Here is a 22,623-nt window from a genome sequence, read left to right as displayed (position 1 = left end):
AGACAATATCTCTTTCCCCGAGCCAAAAGTAAAGTGAAGTACAGTCACAGGTGTTTGAGTGAGAGGGGTAACTACTACCCAGCCCCGCTAACTAGCGGTATGGGTGGTTAACCCTCACTAAAAGTCTAATGGTTCGTTTTTCAGCTTCGCTAAAGGTAATACCCCTATAAATAGAGTATGTTTCTATTCCAGTTACAGAACAAATTATACTTCAAACCAACTTCTACCAAAAATTTGTGAGTTTGACTTTATATAAAGATGTTGGTTCACAGTACAGTTTAAGTCAAATGTTATATGTTTTGAAAGACAACTAACAAATTACAAGAAAAAGCTATCTTTCCATGGTACAAGGTAATTAGAAAAGGAAAAATCATTAATTTTACTTACAGCAAACTGGTCACCACCATTCTCTTCAAGTTCCTTTTTAAATTTGTCAAAGCGTTTGCTTTTCTCAGCTAGCGATATGATGAATTCGGCTATAAAAAAAAAACAAGAATTAAAATATTAGAAACCATATTGCACTTCAGGTGACCATATCATAAGCAGAATTATAATGACAGAATTTATCATTTTTATACTTGGTTGGCATAATGCTAATACTGTATCTAAGAGGTGTAAGCTTCTTAAAACATTTTTAATTTTTAAAGTAATTTGTAATTATGAGCTATACAAGCCGGAGTTCTTCAATAGGTGTATGACCTCAGTGAGGCTGGAACAGCCATTAAAAATTCTACAAGATGGGTAAAACTATCAGTGATGGTGGGTAAGCCTTACCCACTAGTCAGTCAGCTATATACTCGCTTTTATGCTCTAGCAAGGGACTTTTGGGGAGTTAAGGCAGGAAATGTTACTTAAATGACAAGTTTATACAGTTAGGAAAATCATAAAATATTTAAAAAATATGTGATTAGTTCTTACATGAAAACAAACTCTCGTCCTTAATAGGCAACTCATACTTAGGAGGGAAGAAGGCCTTGTGAACCAAAATCTGACATGTCTGACTTTCCCAGGAGATATTAAGAGATAGTGGCAGTGTTAAGGTGGGCTCCTAGTTAGGTGGCCCCCCATTGATATGAATAATAGAACTACAGTAAGCCACTTTGACCCTCTCCTAGAAATTGTGAGGCAGCTGAGGTGGGAAATTATGGGTAGTAGGCAGTAGGTTGGCCAAGGCACCAGCCACCTGTTAAGATACTACCACTCGAGATTTATTGGGCCATTTACTGGCCAGACAGTACTACGTTGGCTCCCTCTCTCTAGTTATGGCCTTTTTTCCTTTGCCTATACATACACCAAATAGTCTGACCTATTCTTTCCACATTCTTGTCTGTCCTCATACACCTAAAAACAATGAGATTACCAAACAATTCTTCTTGGCTCAAGGGGTTAACTACTGCATTGTAATTCTCTACTTTCCACTTGATAAGGGTAGAAGAGACTCTTTAGTTATGGTAAGTAACTCTTCTAGGAGGAGGGCACTAGTCTTGGGTATTGCCATAGCCTTTGTACCATGGTCTTCACCTGTCTTAGGGCAGATTTCTCTTACTTGAGGGTACACTCTGGTACACTATTCTATCTTATCTATCTTCATCTCGTTTTTTTTTTTTTGAAGTTTTGTACTGTAATTATGAAACATCTATTTTAAAGTTGCTACTGCTCATAAAGTATTTTATCTTAGTTGTTTATTGCTTCTCTAGTATTCTATTTATTTCCTTGTTTCCTTTCCTCACTGGACTATATTTCCCTGATGGAGTCCTTGGGCTTTTAGCATCCAGCTTTTCCAACTAGTGTTGCTGCTTCCCTAGTAGTAGTAGTAGTAGTAGTAGTAGTAGTAGTAGTAGTAGTAGTAGTAGTAGTAGTAGTAGTAGTAATAATAATAATAATGTGTAACTTACAGGACTCACGTTTGTATGGCTATGAAAATTCACACATTTTTCATCAATATGACAAATTTAAAACGGATTTTGAGCGAAGCAAAAAATCTATTTTTGGGTGAGATACCCATGACGTCCTGATGGAAGGTTCCTTCAATAGCTTCCTAAGGGTATATATAACTACAGTAGATATTCCCAGAGAATTAAACTAAAGGTCTCACAGAATTCTAACTTCTGGTGCGAGTACCCATAAGGTTTCCCTTTAGGATATCGTATAATAACGGGACGTATGCTAGACACGCCACATAGCTATCTGCACCCCACATAGCGTTTACGCTTTGAGGGGGAAAGTGTGACAGAGTATGGGAGGAGCCGTTACAAAACTCTCCTCCTGCGTTACTGTTACGGTACCTAGCGATGTAAACAAACGGCCGCCATCTTGACTGACGTCACATCCGCGCACCTCATTCCTTCCGGTGTCTCTGTCAGCCTCCATGATACAATAAGAAAGGGAGGGGCCTGACAGGCCAGAATAGAGAACTAGGGCGGGTCCATCAGGACGTCAAGGCTATCTCACCCAAAAATAGATTTTGAGCGAAGATGGAAGTGTACCAGAGAATTAGTGTATCGTGGATTTTTCCCATTTTGGTAGTGCCTTCGACTTCAAAACAATATTCCTTTGGTCTGATGACTTTAGAGACCGTGACATCTCCGTTACATGTCACTACCAATGGCATATACTATGACATGACTTCCTGCCCCCCTGGCAGGGAAGTCCTATTTGGACGAAAGGAACATCTTGAAGTAACCTGATGAAGAAGACTCACCCGTAGACGAAGATCTTGCGGTCTCGCAGACAGATCAGGAAAGTTAAGTAATTGTGTTGGAACAAATATTTCACTTTTCTTTAGGTGAGTATACATCAGATAGGAGCAATATTATAACATGAATTATAATAGAGATCAAAATAGGGGCAATAAAACTCTGTAACAGTAGTGTATTTCATACAGTAGGGCGAAATAAGACGCATATGATAGCGAAATTTCTATTTTATTCGAGAAAATATTCGCGATAATATGAAATAAAGTAAATAATTTACAGTAAAAATTGTTGGTTAACAAACATAGACTAAAGACTACATAAGACAAAGGTGTGGAATCTGAAAAGAAAGAACTTGCCATTACACACATAAGTTCCTAGGGAACTGTAAAGTCTTTTAAAGTCTTAATACACTTCATGTCGAAATAAACGTGGCATACGTGTTCAAGTCTATGTTACTTCACTTTGTCGAAGAACAGTCTCTCGTGACACTAAGTGGCACTTAAAATCACTATGTATCGCACTAGGGTCAACACAGGCACCCGTTGAGTTAGAGTCCCGAAATAACTCACTGTCCTACGCAGCACTAAGCAGCAGGTTTTAATACACTACCTGCGGCTACCACGAATCTCTTAACTTCGCGCACCTGCTTCGCATAGTGTTTGAAAAACACTCTCGAGGATTTCCAGCCCGTGAAAGATTGAAGGCTTTCGAAATCCATTCCTTGGAATAAATTTAGGGAAGAGGCAACTTTTCTAAGATCATGACCTGCGAGTGTACTGTCAGGCTCCGCTCTGCGAATAAAGTAGGTGATCTTCGCCCTTAGTTGTTTAATTGACAAATCACTTCCCGATGTTTCTCCTTTAAAGAGTTGTCCTCCGCCAAAGTCTAAAGTTCTTCGAAGATAGACCTTTAGACTCTCCACTGGGCATAGAGAGACATCTTCCTTCAGAGGGCAGATTCTCCGGGGACCCCACCTCTTAGTAGGGAGCTCATTCTTAGCGAGAAACGTTGGGTCAGGGAAGACGGTAAGTTCCCCTGTTTCGGCGAACTGTATCTGGCCCTCTTCTCTAGATAAAGAACGTCTCATTAAGCAGGCTCTTGCATACTGTGCAGGCCTGTGGATCCCAATAGCGAAGGTTCCCCTTCGAGATGGAACAGCCAGCTTGGGTTCGGCACGCCAGGTGGCCGTAGAAGTTCGGGCGACGAACACCACAGAAGGCGCTCTTACACTTCACATACTCCTCCTGTAAAAGAAAGAGGAAATGAGTATTTGGAAGTCAATACCATTATGACTTACAGTAATCTTAGATTAGAATTAAGTTAGTAAACTTATAATATAAGATTCCATTTATGTATAAGCTTAGGCAGCCGGTAGATGGCCGGCAACGGCAGACCGACACTGACATCATTCAATGAGACATTTAGGGTACCGAAGACACTGACGGGTAGCGCCGGCAGAGTGGAGGCGGCAGTGGACTGGCACTAAGAGAGAGAGAGGGATAAGATAAGAGGAGAGAGAGGGAAGGGTAATACCCAGTACCCATTCCTTTCTTCCTCCGGAAGAAGTGTTCAAATGAAAGGGAGGGCTGCGCCTTTCATCCGGCGGCAGAGAGCCGGCAGTCGGCTATGTTGCCAGTGGCGGCCCAAGGGAGGACCGAAGAACACTTAAAGCAGGGAGGTCCTCCGCCGGCAGACCGACCGAAGAATGCTTTCCCATAGTTCGACTATATGCGGGACGCGTAGCAGTGCGGACTAACCAACGAAAGGACCAAGCCGAACCCACAACCCGCCGGCACGCGGTGGAGTTGTAGGACGACGGACAGGGGTGTGATGGCTAACCAACACGAAAGGGATAGAGGGGGAGGGGAGAGAGTCATGAGGGGAAGTGTATGGGGGAAGCGTAGCTCCCACCGGCACTCCCAGGGGTGGGGATTCTGTTCAGGGCTAGCCTGTATAGGTAGGAAGAGTCCATTCTCCAGCCTAGGGTAGGTTAGCAAAGAGTAGGTAAAGCACTAGTGTCCTGTCCTAAACTATAAAGAAGCAGAATTCCCTTGGACTACCTAACCTAGGCTAGGTGAGCTAGTCCCCTAGACCAGGAAAGGCAGGGGTAGGACAAGTCGCTAGGCCACAGGTAGGAAGGGTCGTAACCCAATCAAGTGTGGACAAGGGGGAAGGACAGAGCCCCACCACCTTCGCCCTCCAGCAGGGACCAGAAGGAGAGTACATTCTCCTAAAGGAGGGCTGGGGACAAACGACTAGTACTCTGAGGTTCCGTCCCAAACTCAAAGCGCATGTACTATGGCAAGGAGTGGGGAAGGAACATTCCTAGCCTAACCTACCCGAATGTAACAAGGTAGGAGGGCTAGGATGTAGCCTAGGCTACCTCAGAGGGAGGAGATTACCTTAGATAAGGTAACTGGGGAGGTGAGGAAGTATACAAGAGCCCTAGCGTTAGGTTAGGGGCAAGGGAGTCGACTACCAAGATCACCGAGACCCCTTGTATACAGTGGTACCTCTACATACGAATTTAATCCGTTCCATAACCAACTTCGGATGTAGAAAATGTTCGGATGTAGAAACGAATTTTCCCATAAGAATACATGGTAATTCATTTAATTCGTTCCTCAGCCTAAAAACCCATAATAAATCCTTAATAAATGGCTACACATAATTACACATAACAATAACATTACTGCATAATATGTAAGAAGCATGTAAAAAAGATAATTATAAAGAAATAATAAACAAAAAATGTGTTTTATTGCCACTTTACCTTAGAGACAGGCCAACGCAGGTGTAGGATTTGCTACCCAGGAGACGGACGATCGGCGAGAAGGTAGACATGGTGTTAACATGCTCTTTAAATAAATACTCTCTCTCTCTCTCTCTCTCTCTCTCTCTCTCTCTCTCTCTCTCTGTTCTTCTTCACTGTTAGTGTTAGAGACGTCTATTAATTTTTTCTGAGAGAGAGAGAGAGAGAGAGAGAGAGAGAGAGAGAGAGAGAGAGAGAGAGAGAGAGAGAGAGAGAGAGAGAGAGAGAGAGAGAGAGAGAGAGAGAGAGAGACAGAGAGAGAGAGAGAGAGAGAGAGAGGAGAGAGAGATTAAACAAAAATGAGAGATTAAACAAAAATATGTTGTGTACTTATGATTTTTAACAGCGTTAACGAGTTGAAAGACAGTTAAATGTAACTAAAAATAACAATATCAGCGAATCTGAATTCCTTTATTAACTAAAACAAATATTGATACAAACACACTCGTGTGCGTACGAGGAGACACGATCGGCGAGAAGGTAGAGATGGTGACTGCGATAACATACCGTAACTTACACTACGGAAATTTTAATCTAACTTAGCTTATTTCTTTTTTTTTTATATTTCATATTTTTTACATTTTTTTTCTTTTAATTTTTTATTTTCATCACTTTCAGTGACGAGTTACGGTATGTTATCGCAGTCACCATCTCTACCTCCTCCCCGACCGTCTCTCTTACTGCGTAGCAATTCCTGTTTTAGTTAATAAAGGAATTCAGATTAGCTGTTATTACTTTCTTAGTTACATTTAATTGTTTTTCAACTCGTTGACGCTGTTAAAAATCATATGTACTCTAAACACATTTTTTTAATCTCTCTCTCTCTCTCTCTCTCTCTCTCTCTCTCTCTCTCTCTCTCTCTCTCTCTCTCGGAAAAAAAATAATAGACGTATCTAACACTATAACAGCGAAAAAGAGAGAGAGAGAGAGAGAGAGAGAGAGAGAGAGAGAGAGAGAGAGAGAGAGAGAGATTTTATTTAAAGAACATGTTAATGCTATGTTTAGAGAGAAACAGAAAAAGAGAGAAGTCTTATTTAAAAGAGCTTGTTAATGCTATCATGGTTTTCTTTGCTTCACTTTTTTCTTTCTTTCTGTTCATCACGCTGGCCCTTCTCACAAATGATCGTTGCCAACAAACTCTTTGTCCTTTATCCCTATCAACAAAAGGCATTCTATCTCTTCCAGGGTATTGCTAAGATGTCTTGTAATAATGGTGATCCCCTTCGATGGTTATTTGCTTTAATGGCTGCCTTCAGCTTGATGATCCTCGAGATAATAGGCCTATTTCGGCCATATTGTTTAGCCATACAGTATCACTCACATGCACACTGCTCTCATGTTTTTCTATAATTTCTTGCTTCAATTCTAATGAAAGAATTGCCTTTTTCCTGTACTGAAACTTAGCTTCTTAGGCACCATGATTATAGGTAAAATCAAAAAGGAAATGTAAGAAAAGGAAGAAAATAAGCACTGTTAATAACAGACCAAACAGAGGACAACCACACGATACACACAAGAATAGAGAACTGAGCACTCGACGCTCAATGGCGTAATGTTTACTTCATGTGTCGAAATAAAATTCGGGTGTAGAGTCAAAAATTTGCTCGAATTTTACTTCGGATGTTGGAAAATTCGGATGTAGATACGTTCGTGTGTAGAGGTTCCACTGTACTTCCTAGAAGGCGAAAAAACATCTGTGCAATCACTGAATCTTGTATGTTTAAATGCCTATATCTTCATTCCGTAATATAACACTAGGAACACTTATTATATCATGCAAGAAGTAAACATGAACACTTAAGCTATCGAGACTAGGGGCTAGGCTAGTATAATCTAGCATAGGGTCGGCTAATTGTGATCGCCGAAACGAATACTATCGGCATAATATAACTAATTCCTAGCAATGAAGACTAATTAACTAATGTTGATAATTAGTTATAAGACCGGGAAGGCTGTTCTGGCTAACTAAAAAAAGCCTGCAAGGCGAACAGCAGCATCGTAACATGACGCCACCGGTCGGGGCACAGCTCCGCCACAAAACACAAGATTTAAAGATAAAAAATTGTTACTTTATGGCTGGAGCTTATTTAAACAATACAAGAATATGGTACTCAACTTTCCTGAAGAAGACGAGACTGAAGATTGCGACATGATGAAAATTACTTAGCGAGCACTGGGAAAAAACACCTAGTCAGGGACACTACGTAATAAGGAATGAGGCGCGCGGATGTGACATCAGTCAAGATGGGGGCCAGCTATGGCGGCCGTTTGTTTACATCGCTAGGTACCGTAACAGTAACGCAGGAGGAGAGTTTTGTAACGGCTCCTCCCATACTTGCTACACTTTCCCCCTCGAAGCGTAAACGCTATGTGGGGTGCAGATAGCTATGTGGCGTGTCTAGCATACGTCCCCTGTTATTATACGATATCCTAAAGGGAAACCTTATGGGTACTCGCACCAGAAGTTAGAATTCTGTGAAACCTTTAGTTTAATTTCTCTGGGAATATCTACTGTAGTCATATATACCCTTAGGAAGCTACTGAAGGAACCTTCCATCAGGACGTCATGGCTTGAGCCCAAAAAGATAATTTATATTTTCTTAACTATAAAAAAACTGAGTCTTTACCTAAGATAGAATATCAGCAAACCTGGAGAATAGGTATAAAATAACCAGCCAGGAACGGGGAAACCTCCAACCCCTTGCTTGCTTACTGAGCACTCAATTTTGAGTACCAGTGGTTTAGCAATACTATTTAGCCCAAAGGACGTACAATAAGGGATGCGTAGCAGAAAATTTCTGTGTTGTAACAATTAGGTATGTTAAGTCCGAAGGGTATGGCTCTGAGAACATACTTTATCTTCTGTAACTTGAATCCTAGGTAGGAGAGGAGGGGGCCACTGAGTAGAAGGTGCCAATAGACATCTTCCAGGTCTATCAAGACTGTGAACGCCCCTTTTTGGTAACAGGGTCCTTAAGTGTTGAAGGATTAACATCCTGAACTTGCTGTTTTCTATAAACTTGTTGAGTGGCAACAAGTCCAGAATGACTCTGAGTTTGACTGAGTCCTTCTTGGAAACACAAAACAGCCTTCCCTGGAATTTGATGGACTTTGCTTTCCTTATAACCTGTATGCTCAAGAGCTCTAAGGTATATTTTTCTAATGAGGGGGTGGAGTGTTGGAAGAATTGAGGAAATGATGGTGGAGACTTGTTCCGTTTCCATCTTAGTCCAATCTTGATTAGGCCGTGGGCCCAAGGATCGAAGGTCCAACGATCCTGAAAATGTTGGAGCCTTCCTCCTACCGGAAGCATCTCCTTGCTTCAATTGTCCGGAAGGTTTACCTCCTCGACCGCGTCCTCCCCTACCTCTTGAGGGATGTCTAGAGGAGCCCCGTCTGGATCCTTTACCCTTCGGCCGAAAGGTAGTGGTCTGCCTCTCAAACCTGGGGTTCAATGCTGGTGACTGGGCAACCAGCTGTTGATGCACCACTTGGAAGGTGGTCTGTGTTTGGGTCACCACTTGGGGCACCGCGGTCATGATGACTGTGGGATGTTGTTGAGCAGGCCGAAGGGGAAGTCTGGGCTTCTTTGTCTTCCTTTTAGGTTGGGGACCCGCATCCGGAGAAGACTTCCTCTTTGAAGAGATGCCCCACTTCTGGAGAAGGTTCCTATTCTCCGTGGTGGCTTTCTCAACTACCTCTTTGACTACTTCATTCGGGAAGAGATCTTTACCCCAGATGTTAGAAGATATCAGCTTCCTGGTTTCATGTTTCACTGATGCAGCAGCGAACACGAACTCCCTACACGCTCTCCTAGCCTTCATGAAAGCATACAGGTCCTTTACTAGGGTGGCCATATGCATTTTGGCCAAGACCATGAGCATGTCTGGGGTACTTCTTTGGCCTGCACACATCTCTATGCAGTTTTGTGGGGATAAGGATGCAGCAAGTGTCTCCTTCGTCTCTTGTTCCTTGCGCAAGAGAAAGTCAGAAAGTTTAGGGAGATTCTCGCTAAACTGTCGTCCAGCGATGTCTGCGTCCAGTTTCCCTACTGAGAAGGTTAGGTGGACTTCCTTCCAATCCTTCTCTTCCATGGGCAAGGCTAACGACAGAGGCCTGCACTCCTCTAGTGCAGGGCATGGTTTGCCTGCCTCCACTGCCTTAGTAACAGTTTTAAATGCCTTCAACGTAAAGGGGAAGACTATTGAAGCAGGAGCAAGAAAGGTAGGGTGTTTCTTGCTCAAGGCGGACACTTTCGAATTTGAATAGCCCGCCTTTCTCAGGATACTCGACAAGAGAGCCTGTGCCTTATTGTGGTCGAAAACCATGTCCTTTTTCGGTTCCGTATCCTCTTTTGGCGTTGGTTCATGCTTCAGTCAAATAAAGCAATCAGGGTAAGCGTTAAAGCTTGGCCAAAACTGGATGTCGTCTAAGGGGAGAGCTCCCATCTCCTCCGAGATGTAGAGTTTGCCGTTAGTAATCGGCATAAACTCCGCATACCTCCAGGGATTGGTTTTGGAGCAGGTTGAGAGGTCTTGGACTCTGGGTTGCTTGTATGACCCTCAGGAGGCGGTAAGTGGAGCTTCACAGAGCTCTCTCTCGAATCTCACTTCCCTTGCTTGTGAATGTTCTCCATTAAGGCTGTAAAATGGGCCAGTGTCTGGCTCATGTTATCCAATGGAGGGGTAGAAGCTGAAGATGTCAAGGGTAACGCTCGGTGCCGGCACAGACGGAAGGGAATCCGACTCGACATCATCATCTTCCTTCGGAGGTAGAGTAGACTCCTCTTTGGGATCATCCTTTATTAGATCCTTATCAGTGTCCGTAGACACTTCCGACATCCTTTCCTCCTGGTGGATGTCAATGCTTTACAACGCCTCACTGACATCCGTCTCGAAAGCAATCTGGACGCAGGGAGGTCCGGGTCGTGCTTGGGGCACGACAATTTCACTACCCGCTTTCGGGAACAGCAAGCTACGCATCCTATCATTAGGTAGGTATGGTCCCAGAGAGTTCTTCTGGAACCCTCGTACCCACTTGCGCACCTTTTCTCGTGCCGTATCCCTCGACTCCGTTGACTAGGGTTCATCGAAACCTTCGGTCACCAAGGTCCAGCAGATATTGCAGACTTGGGGGTCCCAGTACTGCAGGGTTTTGGTAGTGATGGTGCAGGGGGCATGAAACCTGCACGCTTTGTGACCGTAGAAGTTCCTACTCCTATGGTTGCAGAAGATCGCATCGCATTTCATCTGGGGTTCCTCCTGTAAAGAAATGAAAATTAAATGAGTACTGTATGCGGTTATTTATCTCACATGATAAACAGATTATGCAAAATTTTATTTTAACCATTATAGCTTAGGATAGTAAGCTAGAAAGAAATTAGGAAAGACACATACTTGTGTATCCTTTCCAGCCAATTGCTGTGACCTCCCCCCAATATTAAGGTTATAGTTTCCTGATCAGGGCAAACTCAAAAGAGAAGGGTTCTAACCTCTAGGGATAGAAAAAGTATATACTACCACTGACCCTTCTTGAATTATTTAATATTGTGGGGTAAGTTATTAACTGATTTCTAATCAAAGTATTGAAGGAATACTATTCTTTCAATATAGGATTGGTCTCAGCAATAGACTGTGCAAGGATACACAAGGTATGTTGGAAAATAACTACTGTATAATATATACTATAGTTTTCTGTCTGCAGTATATACTATACTGCAAATATACTGGCTACTGTATAATCATATACTGTAGTTCAGCCGGCATATTGCCGGGAGGGCTAGCACCCGGCGGCACAGTCCGGCCGGCATGTCGCCGGCTGGGTAGTACGTAACGGTACTGGTCCAGCTGGCATGCCGCCGACTGAGTAAGTACCTGACGGCACCGGTCCAGCCGACATGCTGCCGGCTGGGTTAGTACCAGGAGGCACTAGCTGACAGAGACAGAGAAAGCATGGAGTGAAGGGCTGCCTTATTAAAATGTATGTTTATGATAAATAAGGGTGTAAGTATATGACCTTACTGCCTTCCTCCAGAATGAGTGTTCAAATGGAAGGGGAGAATGCATCATTCAAGCTTCCATCCAGCCACAAGATCCGTTGTCGGCATTGCCGGTTTCAGGAATGTGGATGGTAGTCCAAGAGAGGACTGAAGAACACTCAGCAGCAGAGGGGTCTCCCACCGGCAGCCGTCACAGCAGGCACAACCTTTCCCAGAGCCTTGTGTCCATAAGGGAAAGACTGAGTGACTATACAGCTGCTTATGTAAGGAGCCCGGCCGGCACCACAATCTACCCGGCAAGTGGTGAGATTGCAGGACAACGGCCACAAGATTGCGATAGCTAGGCCATCGCTAAAGGACAGAGAGGGGAAGGGAAAAGGGTCCTGTATCAAGTGTAAAAGAAGGCGGCAGGATTGCCGCCACTTCCACGGAAGAGTGAAAGATTGTTTCAGTATCGGCGCCATCCTAGGCGGCAGAAGAATATCTATTCTTCAGCCTAGGGTCTGCCGAAACAGGACTAGTCTTCTAGACCGCAGGGGAGAAGGTGGTGGCATCATACTACCACTTCAAGTGTGGCCTAGGGAGGCTTAGCCTCCAATGTCGGCAGCTCTAAGCCGGCAGGGGAGTGACTACTCACCCTGCCGCTCGCAGAAAGACTGAATACTCTGAGGTTCTATCGAAAACCCAAGCCGGCATACTCGCCGGCAAGGGTGGAAGCCAGAAAACACTAGCCAAGTCAAGCCTGAGTGAACTACTCTATGGCAAGACTAAGATAGGGTTGTCGCCTATGGCGGCACTAAGAGGGAAGAAGGGATTACCCTTGAATCTCCACAGGAGACGAGTATCGAGTTATATAATTAATTCTAGGAGATATACTATCTCCTGTTGAATTGATAAAACGATACACGAGGGTAACCGGGGATAATGAAAGTATACTAAAGCGCATAGGCTAGGTAGCCTAGCGCAGGGCTAGATCTCGGTTACCTAAATTACCGAAACTCTAACGTATACGATCGACATAAGGAAGAGGAAATTTATATACATAATATATCTTTACTAGTATAATTATGCTTAAATAGCTTTCACAATTTATTAATGCTATTACCACCGGGAATGTCGTTCTGCTAACTAAATAACACATGCATAATTAACGACAGCGCCCATGGCCTCCAGTGACTGGCCAAGCTCCAAAACACATTAAATTAAGCTAATTTCACTGTGAAGCAAGAGCTAAAAATTATACACTGTAAAGACTAAATACTCAACTTTCCAGAGGCAGAAGCAGCTGGAGATTGCATATTAAATCCTCTCAATAACGATCAAAAGCGTTAGATAACAGGGAAAACCACCATGCACAATCGCTACTAAAATAAGAATGAGCGCCATCTTGGATACTCGTAATAGTACGGGAGGAAGGGTAACCTTGATAACGGCTCCCCTTCTGTTTTTCGCCACTCTTCCCCCTCGAAATAAAAACGCTATTCGGGGTGAAGATAGATTGCTATGTGTCGTATCAAGATATACGTCCCCTAATATTATGTGATATCTTTAAGAAAAATTTTAAGGATATTCGCGCCAGGAGTTAGAATTCTGGAGACCTAAAGGTCAATTCTCTGGGAATATCACTGTAGCCAAATATCCCTTAGAAAGCTACCAATAGAAACCTTCCATCAGGATGACATGGCTTGAGCCCAAAAAGGAAACTTATCACATTTCTATACACATATATATACATAAACATTAAGAATGTTTTCATATATACATGTATAAGAAAAAGTAAGTTAAAAGACAAAAATTAATGGCAGTCCAGAATAAGCGAGAAGGAAGAGCGGAAACAACTGCTCTCCATCCGAGCCAAAAGTAAAGTGACGAAATCACAGGTGTGTGAACGGGAATGGTAGCCCTACCCCCGCTAACTAGCGGTGTGGGTAGTTAACCCTCGTTAAATTTTTATGGCTCATCATTTCAGCTCCGCCGAAAGTATAACCCCTAATAAATAGCGCGATTTGTAATCCAGTTATGGAACAAATACAAATTATCTACAGCCAATCTGGCTTTTAGCTTTACCCGGGGGCTCCTTATCTGAGTGTGTCAGCACTCAAGCAATAAGGAGTCCCTGCGCCTCGCTAAAACCTTGCTACGCAAGGTTTGCAGTCTATGCAAGCTGTGTGTTGAGGTATGTAGAAGTGTGACTGTCCTGGTAAAGCTATTCCGAGTTCTTTAGAAGGAAAAACTGTGCACCAGGAGTTTCCCAATACCACCTCATCAGGGTGAGGGGACGCAACAGTATTAATCTTAATACTAGGTACACAAGGGAGCATGGTTTACCTGCAGTGGTTTGAGGTCAGCTATGAAGAGAACCCAGGATGCTGCTTTCCCCAAGAGAGGGGAGAATGAAGAAAAGAATAAGGGCAAAGTCAAACCTTTTCACTCATGCAGACTAAAACCGGGTAACAATGCCCTCAACCTTCTACTACTTGTCCAGTAAGGAGCTTGAGGTTTTAAACCAGCTGTTGTGCAGCCACAACAGGACCGATAGAGAACGTATCAAGTCTCCTGTGGGTCACGTCTTGCAGGTAGTGGGATGTGAACGTGATCTGACGCTTCCACACCCAAGCTTGAAGAACCTGCGTCACTGAATAGTTTCTCTTGAATGCACTGACATAGCTATGCCCCTGACATCATGAACTCTGGGGCGACGTGACGGAGGAGGGTCTGGATTCAGTGCATGGTCAATGACCTTAAGAATCCATGTTGAGATGGTGTTCTTGGTGACCCTCCTCTTGGTCCTTCCTGTGCTGACGAATAGTGCACGCACACGAGAACGGGCTGAGGCTGTTCTCTTAAGATACAGCCTCAAACTCCGCACTGGGCATAGTAAGAGATGGTCTGGGTCATCTGTTACAGTACGGAGACTGGAAATTCGGAAGGAGTCGAATCGAGGATCCGCTACTCCCGGATTCTGAGTCTTAGCAATAAACTCAGGGACGAAGCTGAACGTTACCTCTCCCCATCCCCTTGAATACGCGATGTCGTATGAGAGATCATGAAGTTCACTGACTCGTTTAGCCGAAGCCAAAGCTAGTAGGAACACCGTCTTCCAAGTCAGGTGGCGATCTGTTGCCTGGCGTAATGGTTCATAGGGAGGTCTCTTAAGAGATCTCAGAACTCGAACCAAGTTTCATGGGGGAGGTCTCACTTCCGACTGGGGGCAGGTAAGTTCATAACTCTGTATGAGAAAAAGAAAGTTCTGGCGATGAAGAAATGTTCATTTCTTTCAGTCTGAAGGCAAGGCTTAAGGCTGAGCGATAGCCTTTCACTGCCGAGACTGATAGGTGCATTTCTTCACGCAAATATACAAGGAACTCCGCTATTGCTGGAATAGTGGCATCGAGTGGAGAGATAGTGTATCCCTTCCACGACAACAACCACAGAAGACTTTCAACTTTGCCTGGTAGACTGCTGCTGATGATTTACCCAGGTAACCAGACATCCTAATCGCAATTTGTTGCGAAAATCCTCTCTGAGAGAGGAGATGCTGGATAGTCGACAGGTGTGAAGTCGTAGCGAAGCTACGGCTTTGTGGAATATGTTGGCATGTGTTGTTTGAGTAGATTGTGTCGTAGAGGGAGTTCTCTCGGAGGCTCCGTAAGGAGTTGCAGAAGGTCCGGAAACCATTCTGCGTGATGCCATAGCGGAGCTATGAGGGTCATTGAAAGATTGACCAATGTTCTGGTCTTGTTGAGTACCCTCCTCATCAGACAGAATGGGGGAAAGGCATAAACGTTGATGTTGTCCCACCGTTGTTGGAGAGCTTCTTGCCAGAGAGCCTTGGGGTCTGGGACTGGGGAACAATACAGCGAGAGCCTGAAGTTCAGGGCCGTTGTGAAGAGGTCCACAGTCGGAGAACCCCACAAAGTCAGGACTTTGCTGGCTATTAGATGATCCAAAGACCACTCGGTACTCACTATCTGAGATGCTCTGCTCAGGTTGTCGGCGAGCACATTTATTTTGCCCTAAATAAAGCATGCCGAGAGTGGTATAGAGTGGATTTTGGCCCATCTCAGTATCTCTGCTGCTAGATGGGATAGTTGCTGCGAAAAAGTACCTCCTTGCTTGTTGATGTAAGCCACTACTGTGGTGTTGTCGCTCATCACCACCACAGAGTGGCCTGCCAGGAACTGTTGGAACTGTTGAAGGGCAAGAAGGATGGCCTTCATCTCTTGGAGATTTATGTGGAGGTACTTTTCTGACTCTGACCAGAGGCCTGAGGTCGTGTGGTGCAGCACGTGGGCCCCCCACCCTTTTTTTTGAAGCGTCTGAGAACAGATCAAATTCGGGGGGAGGACAAGAAGGTCCACTCCCTTTCGTAGATTCTCGTCTGTCACCCTCCACTGGAGGTCTGCCAGTTCCGCTGCTCCCATAGGGATCTGGATGTCTGGGGAGTCGTGAGCTTGATTCCACCGGGACTTGAGTCGCCACTGGAGGGATCTCACTGGGAACTAGACGGGCCAGCGATGATAGGTGACCGAGGAGACGTAACCAAGATTGGGCAGGAAGTTCTCGTCTGAGAAAAGGTCTTGCGACCTTTCTCAGCCTTGTTAACCTGTCGTCTGATGGGAAAGCTTTGTGGAGATTGGTGTCTATGATCATGCCTAAGTATACCAGTCTCTGAGTAAAAAGCAGAGAAGACTTCTTGAGATTTACCATGATCCCCAGATCCTGGCAAAGTCTCAGAAGTTTGTCTCAGTGTTGAAGAAGGGTTGACAACGAGTTTGCCAGAATTAGCCAGTCGTCCATATAACGGAGGGGAGATGGACGCCAATCCTGTGTGCCCAAGATGACACTAGGGTAAACACTCTGGGGAAAATTTGTGGTACTGTGGAAAGACCGAAGCACAGCACCTTGAACTGATAATTTCTGTTGTCTAGGCTGAATCTTAAATACTTCCTTGAAGACGGATGGACTGGGATCTGGAAGTACGCATCCTTTAGGTCCAGTGTACACATGAAGTCTCGCGGTCTTACTACTAGTCTGACCGTGTCTGCCATCTCCATGCTGAACGGAGTTTGTTTGACAAACTTGCTCAGGGCTGAGAGTTCGATGACCGGTCTCCAGCCTCCAGACGCCTTTCTTACAAGAAAGAGTCGACTGAAGAAGCCTGGGGATCCATCAAGGACCTCTTGGAGAGCGCCCTTCTTCAACAGGGTCTGGACTTCTGCCCGAGGGTTTGCCCTCTTGCCGAACCCATGGCAAGGGAGTCTAATGACACTGGATTCCTGGTCAGGGGAGGTAGAGATGTTATGAACGGGACGCGATATCCTAGACGGATCACGGAGATTGTCCAGGAATCGGCCCCGAGTTGCTTTCACCTGTCTGAGCAACTTTGTAGGCATTCCCCCACTGGTGGAAACGCAGGGGAAATGCCTATCCTAGCGTTTGCGGCCTCGGCTGCTCCCTCTAGGATTCTTTCCTCCCCTGGAGGACTTTTTGCCTTTCCTGTCCTTGACAAGAATGGGCTTAGACACCACTGTCTTCGCTGCTGTTTTCGTCGTCGTTGCGGTCTTGATTGGATGGGACTACTGGGGTGCTGGAGCTTTATAGGGCTTAGATGTTAAAGCCCTATGGAGGAGGGAGTCTTGATGAGACTTCCTCTACCTCTCAGCAGCAAGTTCCACATCCTTAGGCTCAAACAGATGGGCCCCCTCTAAGGAGGAATGTCTGAGCCTGTTTATCTCGACGTTAGGAACCTTCTGGTGGAACCTCTCAGACACTGCATCTCGACGTTTCAAGATAAGTGTTTGCCCACAAGTTCGAGACTTGGTGGGCAAGAAACTCGATCGTGCGAGTGCCTGAGAGTAAGAAAGTTTCCAAAGCTTTCCTGGTATGTTCTTTGGAAAAATCCTCGGATCATATCAGGATACCTAAGTTCCCTAACCAGATGTCATGACATGAAGTAGCTTGCATAGCATACTTGGTGACCTTTTCCTGATTAAGGATCTCAGTTGCCGAGAACGAGACCTGCCGGTTGGAGTCTCTCTCAAGAGGGACTCCCCTGGTTAGCTCTTCCAGAGAATGGTGAAGAGGAAGAACTGAACTGGGTTCCTCCAAGATCTCAAAGTACCTCCTCTGCTGTACACGAGGAGGTGGGAGGAGCTTGTTTGCGGTACCGGCACGGTTGGAGGGGACAAACTCAGAGAGCTGTTGGGAGATCTTGTCCCTGGTACTCTTCACCCCTTGAGACCAGGGTAGGGCTGCACTGGTCTTTGATGGTTTCTGAGTACCAAAGACGCAGTCTAAGACCGTGTCTTTGCCCTCTCAAGGGTGATCTCTGGGTCGGAAAACCCATTGAGAACCCTCATTAGAGTCAGAACCTGCCAGAATGCATGCTCTGACAATTGTTGGTCTCTTCCTGCTGTAGGACTTGCAGCGAAGTCTCCTTCTATCCCCAAGAGCTCTTCTTGGGGTGAGTCGCGGACATTCCCTGAGTGGCTGGTTGACTCCATTCTAGCCCTAGTGGAGGACTTTGGCAGTGTTTTAGAGTCTTTGGACTCCTTCCGAGGAAGGAGATAAGACTCCAACATCGATGACTTGTGTGGCATGTCCCTCCTGGTCTCAGATTGCGGGGAACTCTCCACATGAAGAGAGGTTTCCTCCATTGGTGCGATAGAAGAGTGTCTCTCCTCGCGCGGTTCCCTTGGTAACAGGAGGTCTTCGTCCGACAGGGCTGGAGGGTTTCTATGAGAAACAAGACGAACCTGTTTCGAAGGTCTGCATGGAGTCAGCTTCGCCCTTGGGGAAGTGACCGCCTCAGAAACTCCTCTTTTCCTCTTCAAAGGGGTAGAGGAAGCCATGGTTTCATGTCTTAAGTCTAGAACTATAGGTCGCTCTAATGAGCAATCAGACAGGACAGGCTTGAAAGCCTGTGTTACGGCTCTGACTAAGGCACTGAACAAGGCTGCTGGCTGACAGATGCACTGTCAGATAGATCCCCTGAAGGGAAAGGGACCGAAGGTTCCCTACGAGGAATCACTGTAATAGGTGGGTCCGCCTTAGAAGGCAGTTTAGGGATCCAGAACCCCTCTGCTTGATTGTTTCCCTTCTCCCGCAGTGTGTGCTGGTATGCGTTTGCGGGGAGGGGAATGAGGCGATGGCGACCTTGCCGGATTACGAATCTGCGCTCGTGCCTGTTGGTGAGCGTGCTCTCGCGCGCGGGAGAATATTGGCGCTCGCGCGCGGGAGAATGTTGGAGAGCGCTCGTGCAGGAGAATATTGGCACGCACGGGCGCACAGGAGAATCTTGGCACGCGCACGGGTGCTCAGGAGTGTGTTGGCACGCGTCCGTAAGAGAGAGTTGGCGCGCGAGCGAGATAGGTGGCGCGCAGGTGAGCACGAATGTTCAGGCGATCGCTGGCACGCCAGTGAGAGTTGGTGCGTAGGTGAGGGCTGCAATGTGATTGCCGTCTCACCTACAGACTTGTGCGCTGGAGAATGATGGCGCACAGGTATTTGTTGGAGCGCGGGCGATGAAGGGCGCATATGTTGGCGAGCAGGAGAGCGCTGGCGCACCGGAGGCCAAGAGCCAAAGAGGCGCCTTTTCACCGATAGTGAAGGGCCACCTCTAAGGCAAATCGGAGAGTGAGCTCTACGTCGAAGACGCCCTCTAGGGCCCGGGAATCACCTAGCTCATCTTTAGAAGCAGCAGTTCTCCACAGGAGTCTTTATGAGTGAACTCCCCCGAGGAGGAGTAATACTCGCAGGAGAGACAAAAGAAAGACAAAGTTTCCCCCTCGAAGGATGAACAGAAACAGGGGGAACAGAGTCGGCAGCAACAGCTGGAGAATCTGAAGGTGTAGGTTTTGTCGGCAGCGGCAACAGAAGACACCTCAGACACTACCACATCGATGCACGACAGAGGATCTAACTCCGAAGTCAAAGACGCTTGCGCAAAAGCACCACGAATGATGAAGCGCTGCAAGAAGTCCTTGGAGGGCGGACCCGGAAGCCCCAAGGACGACCACACCTGTAAAAATGGAGACAGAAACAAGGTCTCACCTGGGGGGAGAGGTGGGGCTGCTTTGCTAGGGGAAGTAACACCATCTCTCGAGAACCAGGGTTGGCCATAAATTAAAAGATCTATGCTACTACTTGACGGTCACCCGGAAGAGACCGAATGAGCAGGAGCTTCGGAGAAAGGTCAGGAAGCACAAGAGGTCTCGGGTTTTTCCCATTTCGAAGAAACCTTCGAATGAGAAATATCCAGCTTTGACTTCTTCCGCCGTTGCCCAAACCTTTCCTACTGGGAGGCAGACCACTCCCGACTCTCACTACACCTGTTACAATTATCACACCATTGACCACTGCAGGCGGGACAATGGGTCCAGCAATCGGTGTCCACGACTGACAAGAAAGTTCCGCATGGGCGACCTTCAAGTCCAGGGCAAGTACGAATGGTCACAGAAATCAACACACACACACACACTAATCAAAGAGAAAGCACAATTAATGACAGTCCAAAAATAGGCAAAGGATGAAGAATGGCAACGACCGTACACCATAGGAGCCAAAAGCAAAGTGACCTAAATCACCAGTGCGAGAGTAGGAGCGGTAGCAAGCTAACCCCCCAACCCCCGCTAACTAACGGAATGGGTAGTTAACCCTTGCTAAAATTTTAATGGCTCGTCCTTTCAGCTTCGCTAAAAGTAATAACCCCTAATAAACAGTGGGTTTGTATTCCAGTTACAGATCAAACAATATTTTGAATCCCATATACTACTGAAGGAAACCTATATTTACATGGTTATAGATTTTAATAAAAAATTCCAGTTTTTCTCTTTTTGTCATAGCACATAGATACCAAAGGAGCTTCCTTCAGAAGACGAATGGTAGGTGGTGCTTCTGCCGTACGTTACATGTTCGAACAGAATAAAGGTCCCAACGTTTTATGTTCTAAACCTCTTGGTTATTTATTTTCATTATTGGAATATACAATGTAATTGTAACTCATTTCCTGTTTCATATTAGTATAATAACAGGTTTGGGTAGAAAAGTGTGCTTGATATAATTACAGTGGTCTAGTAATAGGAAATGGTATCCAAGTCCTTGATCGAACAGAGGCTGAAGCGGAAAGCTACAACTCACCCCTTTGTTAAGTGTCTATTCAACCCTTTGTTAAGTTTGTATAATTGATAATTAACGCTGAAATACTGGCCCACAGGCCTAGCGGGGGAGTGAAATATGTTCTGCTTGCCAGAATATAGGATCAATGAGATAGTTTAATTGTGAGAGAAAAGAGCTACAGCAGAGTAAAAACCAATAAATCATTAGCTCAATTAAGTAGAGACATTTGTAGTAAGATTAACACTGCTACAAATGACTCTACACCAAATGTGAGGGAAAAAATCTTGTTTTCTTCGTATCCAGAAGTCCTGGCAAACAAAAGTGCTAGTGTTTTGACCCTGTTTCATTACTACTACTGTTTTGATTACAGTAACTTTCTTTTATTACGATGACTGTTTTCTTATGAAGATGACTCGGGGAAACAACAAAGTATAAAAAAATTAACATAAATATCATAAAATTACACTGATACACTATATCTTAAGGTGTTTCAAACATAATAAATGATGATACCTAACATAATGGGAGCCTTTATACATCAGCAGCCAGTTCCCTTCCAGTGCGCATAGAAAATGGACACCAAATAAACTCCCCCACCCAATATAACCTAATAACTGTGTCTATAACTAATTAACTAACAGGGGGGGCCTAACGCCCCACTGCAACCCCCCTTACACTGCCGTATTCTTAGTCAACCATCACCATGAATATGCGCTCATAAAAGTAAGTCGTTAATTCTTTTAATTTTAAAATACATGTGCTAATATTATCGTAGCATTGCTAACGTTAGCAATGGCAACGTAACATTGGTAACGTTGCGTAACACTGCTAATGTTAGCGTTCGCAATACATACGTTCTTGACAAGTGACACGGAAATTGAACAAGTCATTATATTTAAACATATTAACAGTAAATATATGACACCTTATATTTAAACATTTTAATAGAAAATTTATTTTTTCCTGTAGAAAATAATGTTTTTTAAATGGTTTTCACCTTCATTTCAGCGGTAATAACAGCAACCTGTTCGGTTACTTAAAGTTCGTCGAGCTGGTTGTTCTGTTTGTTTGCGGTTGAAACGAAGGTCAAATCATGTTATTTATTACAAGAAAACATTACTGTTCGAAATGATAATCTGTCATACAGTAAAACTTTACTGTTTTTTTCCCTAGGTTACATAGCCCTGTAATACAGTACAATAATGCCAATTAACCTACGATAAATTAAGAAAATATACATGGTACTATTTGTGTTTAGCCTACCGTAGTTCAGGTACATAACTTACCAACATCTTTATCATTGATGCCCAAATGATTTTCCAGCTCGACACAGATTTTAGAAACGAGCGACAAACGCTCTAGCTTCGAGAGATCCTCCATACTGGAAAGGTGCTTTCAACAAATCACTATAAATGCTATTTCTAGTTACTTAGAGGACATTATATTGACAAACTTCATGCAATCATGGTATTAAAACAGACATGGCTGTGAAATTATTCGTGGTCACCAAAAGCATCAGGACCTGAAACGTATGTAAACATTGCGAGCAGGTTCTATTGAGTGGAACATGAAACTGTTTCTGGTAACTTACCTTCCTATTGGTAATAAGGACATTTTCTTATTTCATATATTTTTTAACTTTTAATATATCCATTTTGATACTTTAATTTTATTGCTAATTATTTTCTTCAAATAGATAACGATAAAACGCGATTTTATGTTCAGAACTAACACCGGAAAAGAAAGTATAGTTAAACCACATATCATGAATAGAATGCGCTTTTCCCTCTTGATTTTGTTGTTATTGTTGTTGTTGATGTAGAAGGAATGAAAGTAGTAGGAAATTTAACTTGCTTATTAATTAAATTAGACAGTAACAGGAACATATTTAACACACAGAAAAGGGTAATGATAGAAAAAAACACAAAACTAGCTAACTTAATGTATTCATTCATATTGAAAATTTGTAATAAATACTAATCGGAGAAACGTTTTGG

The 22,623-nt window shown here is 44.4% G+C and overlaps 1 protein-coding gene across 2 annotated transcripts in view; it reads right to left on the bottom strand.

Annotated features, from left to right (window-relative positions):
• pea (ATP-dependent RNA helicase pea) overlaps window positions 1-22,187 on the bottom strand; it is a 274,698-nt gene extending 252,511 nt beyond the window's left edge. For both annotated transcript variants that reach the window (XM_068386568.1, XM_068386562.1), the window contains exons 1-2: window positions 21,913-22,187; window positions 388-476 (exon numbers count right to left, since the gene is read on the bottom strand). In XM_068386568.1, the coding sequence (XP_068242669.1) occupies window positions 388-476; window positions 21,913-22,006 (183 nt within the window). In that variant the 5' untranslated portion in view covers window positions 22,007-22,187. The remainder of the gene's footprint in view (window positions 1-387; window positions 477-21,912) is intronic.
• Between the last annotated feature and the right edge of the window lie 436 nt (window positions 22,188-22,623).

This window comes from Palaemon carinicauda, chromosome 1 (assembly GCF_036898095.1).
Source record: "Palaemon carinicauda isolate YSFRI2023 chromosome 1, ASM3689809v2, whole genome shotgun sequence".
NCBI lineage: Eukaryota > Metazoa > Arthropoda > Malacostraca > Decapoda > Palaemonidae > Palaemon > Palaemon carinicauda.
The sequence above is the reverse complement of the archived record's forward strand: the minus strand, read 5'-3'. Positions and strand labels throughout refer to the sequence as shown.